Source organism: Otolemur garnettii, unplaced genomic scaffold (genome assembly GCF_000181295.1).
Source record: "Otolemur garnettii isolate 467f Iridium unplaced genomic scaffold, OtoGar3 scaffold00229, whole genome shotgun sequence".
NCBI classification, from domain to species: domain Eukaryota; kingdom Metazoa; phylum Chordata; class Mammalia; order Primates; family Galagidae; genus Otolemur; species Otolemur garnettii.
The window spans coordinates 28,985-33,777 of NW_003852624.1; the positions used below are offsets into that span (position 1 = coordinate 28,985).

The following is a 4,793-nucleotide window of genomic DNA, read 5'->3' on the forward strand; positions in this document are numbered from 1 at the left end:
TGTGTTAAGACATTTCTACTCCGCTCTTAATAGATTTGTTGTGTACCCTTACAATATGCACCATAGGCATGGTCCCCCCATTTGCTCTCCCTCCATACAGCCTCTCCTTTTCCCTCCTTTCCCCCTCCTCTTCCCTCCTTCATCCTGGGCTATAGTTGTGTTTTTTCTGTCATGTGAAAGTGTGGGTGATTATATACTGGTTTCATAATACTACTGAGTACTTTTTTTTTTTTTTTTAGTAGAGATTGGGTCTCACTTTTGACCCGCTTCACCTTTTAGAATGCTAGAATTGTTAAGTGTGAACTGCTATTCCTGGTCTTTTTCTTTCTTTCTTTTTTTTTTTTTTTGGAGACAGAGCCTCAAGCTGTCGCCTTGGGTAGAGTACTATGGTATCACAGCTCACAGCAATTTCCAACTCTTGGGCTTAAGTGATTCTCTTGCCTCACCCTCCCAAGTAGCTGGGACTATAGGCACCTGCCACAACCCATTTTTTTTTGGCTGTAGTTGTCATTGTTGTTTGGCAGGCCTGGGCTGGATTTGAACTCACCAGCTCAGGTGTATGTGACTAGTGCCTTAGCTGCTTGAGCTACAGGCGCTGAGCCCTGTCTTTTTCTTATTAGGGAACTATTCCTATCATGAGAGTCCCATCCTTATGACCTAATTGCCTCCAAAAGGCCCCATCTCCACATGTTAACATTGGGGATTAATGCTTCAACATGCAAAATTTGAGGGAGACACAAACATTCAGTTTATAGTATTTGCTGTCAACATAACTGTTTTTGTTGGCATGTTGAATATCTAAAATTTGTCCCACTGGCTTTTTTTTTGGTTGTTTTTGTTGCAGTTTGGCTGGGGCTTCATTTGAACCCGCCACCCTCAGTATATGAGCCACAGGTGCCGCCCCGTCCCACTGGCTTATCTGTCTTATGTGGGAGTTCTTTCACTCCAGAGAACTAAAAAAATGTCGTAAAATGTATAATTATAGTTTGTGCAGGTGCTACCTCTTGTGTCCAGACTACCTGGCTGGTGGGCAGTAACCAGTCCAAATCTTCTTGCCAACCAGCGACACCTGTGGCTCTTCAGGGACAAGTGGGATAGAGGAGCTGCAGGTGATGGGGTGAGAGGGAGGTTGAGTTTAGTAAGAGGACAATTGCTGATATGAGCTGGGTGCTTTGACTTACTCTTCCTGCCAGAGTTGTGTGTTTTTATGTATGAAATGCAGTTTAAAGATGTCAGTGTATTTATCTGGAAGTATGAATTTTATGAAAGTTAATGTCTGAAAGTCAGGATTGCATTCGTTATATTGATGAATATGCCATTCGGTTTACCTAATCACCACATTGAAAAATGTTCAGTATAGTGTAGCCTTTTATTTTTGTATATTTGTATCTTGTTATTCCTGCCCTACATTTAGATTCATATCTTCAAAAAATGAAAAGAAAGGGCATGCTTCCCTCTTGTTCATATTGTATCTTGACATTTAGTGTTGTTATGAAATATTACTTTTGTTATTTGTTACCTCTGCTGTTACCCTAAACTAGCCTTGGAACACTGATAGTGAAGTAGCCAGCAGAAGACTTGGCTAAAATTAAAGTTGCTTAAAGTAGCTTCCTAAAATTTATATCTATCATATCTGTACTGTCTTCTGTAGAGCTTATTTAATCATCATTTTTTCCCTAGGAAATATTAATATGATGGATAGATTTTTATAGTTTTGTTTTCCAATACAGGTTGAGCAACCTAATTAGGAACCCTCCTAATCTGAAAATTTAATGTCTGACATGCTACAAAATTTGAAACGTTTAAGCAGTGACATGACACCACAAGTGAAAATTCTTCACTTGATCTCATGTGACTAGTTGCAGTAATGAACAAAATTATTAAAATTACTGTATAAAATTACATTCAGGGCTGGGTGTGGTGGCTCAGGCCTATAATCCTAGCACTCTAGGAGGCTGAGGTAGGGGGATTGCTTGAGCTCAGGAGTTCCAGACCAGGCTGAGCAAAGTGAAACCCCATTTCTACTAAAAATAGAAAAACGAGCCAGGCATTGTGTGTGTGTGGGGGGGTTTCTGTAGTCCCAGTTACTTGGAGACTGATGTAGGAGGATTGCTTGAGCCCAAGAATTTTAGATGCTGTGACGTGTGACACCACACCACTCTATCCAGGGTGACAGAGTGAGACTGTCTCCCCCCCAAAAAAAAAAAATTACATTCAGGCTGTGTGTATAAAATATATATGAAACATAAATAATTTTCATGTTTAGGCTCAGCACCCATAGCTCATTGGTTAGGGTGCTGGCCATGTGCACTGGGGCTGGTGGGTTCAAACCTAGCCCAGGTCTGCTAAACAACAATGACAACAACAACAACAAAATAGCCAGGCGTTATGGTGGACACTTGTAGTTACAGCTACTTGGGAGGCTGAGGCAAGAGAATTGAGGAGTTGAGGTTGCAGTGAACTGTGACACTGTGGCATTCTACCTAGGGCGACATAATGAGACTCTGTCTCAAAAAAAAAAATTTATTTTTTTCATGGTTAGACTTGGGTCCCTAAGATATCGCATTATGTATATGTGAGTAGTCCAAATAAAAAAAGAAAAATGCAAAATCTGAAATATTTCTGGTTCCAAGAATTTTAGATAAAGGATACTCAACCTATAGCTACTGTCTTAATATTAAGAAAAAGATAACTTTTTGTATATGTCTGAACTAACTGTAGATTCACATACAGTTGGAAGAAATAATGCAGAAAGAGGGTGGGGGGGGTCATCACAACATGCGACACACCTCTTGGGGGTGGGACACAATTAGAAGAGGGACATTATTTAACAAATGCAATTTGTATAACCTAATTCTTTGTACTCTCAATGAATCCCAAACAATAAAAACAAAAAACTAATGCAGAGAGATCCTTATTATGTTTTGCCCAAGTGCAGTTTCTTTTTGTATTTCTAATTTATATGTAGGTTGGAAAAGTGAATAGACAAATTTATTAGAATTATGTTAAACTGGCTTGGTGCCTGTGGCTCAAGTGGCTAGGGTGCCAGCCACATACACCTAAGGTGGCAGGTTCAAATCCAGCTCGGGCTTGCCAAATGGCAATGATGGCTGCAACCAAAAAATGGCCAGGCGTTGTGGCGGGCGCCTGTGGTCCCGGCTACTTGGGAGGCTGAGGCGGGAGACTTGCTTGAGCCCAGGAGTTGGAGGTTGCTGTGAGCTGTGATGCCACAGCAGTCTACCCAGGGGGACAGCTTGAGGCTCTGTCTTAAAAAAAAAAAAAAAAGAATTTGTTAAACTAAAAGTGAAGGCCAGAGGCCTTTTTTTTTTTTTTTGCCTGGGGCTGGGTTTGAACCCACCACCTCCAGCATATGGGGCTAACACCCTACTCCTTGGAGCCACAAGTGCTGCCCTCTTATGAATATATTAAATAAGCTTAATTTTAGCTGTTTTTTTGCTTAATTTTCAGTATGCATTTCAGATAGCTAAGTTATATACATAGTTGAGTTTTGGGTAAATTTTTTTTTTTGAGACAGAGCCTCAAGCTGTTCCCCTGGGTAGAGTGCCGTGGCATCACAGCTCACAGCAACCTCCAACTCCTGGGCTCAAGCAATTCTCCTGCCTATACCTGGGTTTGAACCCGCCACCTCCAGCATATGGGGCTAGCACCCTACTCCTTGGAGCCACAAGTGCCGCCCTCTTATGAATATATTAAATAAGCTTAATTTTAGCTGTTTTTTTGCTTAATTTTCAGTATGCATTTCGGATAGCTAAGTTATATACATAGTTGAGTTTTGGGTAAAATTTTTTTTTGAGACAGAGCCTCAAGCTGTCCCCCTGGGTAGAGTGCCGTGGCATCACAGCTCACAGTAACCTCCAACTCTTGGGCTCAAGCAAGTCTCCTGCCTATGCCTCCCAAGTAGCTGGGACCACAGGTGCCTGCCACAACGCCCAGGCTTGCAGCCGTCGTTGTTTGGCAGGCCCAGGCTGGATTCGAACCCACCACCTTAGGTGTATGTGGGCTGGCACCTTAGCCACTTGAGCCACAGGCTCCGAGCCTGAGTTTTGGGTAAATAATAAAGTATTTATTTTCTTCAAACAAATTGAATTTTTCATACAAATACTGTTGAAAGTAATTATACAAATGTGAAATTTTAAATTTTAATAATGATTAGAGATTACTGTGTATGTTTTGTTTTAGGTCGTTTCACGAAGAAATCCAGAGGATGTCCAGGAGGTAACATGTTTATCTATATTAAAATTTTATTTTATGTATCTGACAAATATTTTTAAATGCTTTATTGAGGAAATTGCTTGAATTGTTTATTTGTATGTCAATCTTTGTATTTGTATGTTTGTGTGGAGATTGCCTTCAGCTCACAAAATAGGGCAGTTGAAGTCCTATTTCAGACCTACTAAGTAGGTATTACATTTTAGGGGATATTGACTTATACAAGAAATTTGAGGGATTATGTTACTGTTTAATAAATAATTGCTTTAGTAACTAGTTAGTACTCAGAAGATTTCAGTATTAGTTAAGGGCCTCTGTTTTACCCATTTAAAAAATCATGATGCTTGTGTAGTAAAAAGTATTTGTAACTAGTATTAATTTAAGATTATAATAATAAATTATGGTCCTTTATCTACTTTTACATGAATTGATATGTTAATATTTTGGAAAACTGGTTTAGGGATAGATGTTTAGAACTTTTTAGTTCAGTAGTTCTTTTGCAGATTCTTCAGTCTTTTCATTTTTTTCTTTCCTTCTTTCTTTTCTTTTTTTTTTTTTTTTTT

The 4,793-nt window shown here is 39.5% G+C and overlaps 1 protein-coding gene across 2 annotated transcripts in view; it reads left to right on the top strand.

The window, feature by feature from the left end:
- The window catches only part of RPS6KC1 (ribosomal protein S6 kinase C1), a 196,358-nt gene that overhangs the window by 10,435 nt on the left and 181,130 nt on the right, over nucleotides 1-4,793 (top strand). For both annotated transcript variants that reach the window (XM_003802043.2, XM_023508196.1), the window contains exon 2: nucleotides 4,201-4,236. In XM_003802043.2, coding sequence (XP_003802091.1) covers nucleotides 4,201-4,236 — 36 coding nt within the window. The remainder of the gene's footprint in view (nucleotides 1-4,200; nucleotides 4,237-4,793) is intronic.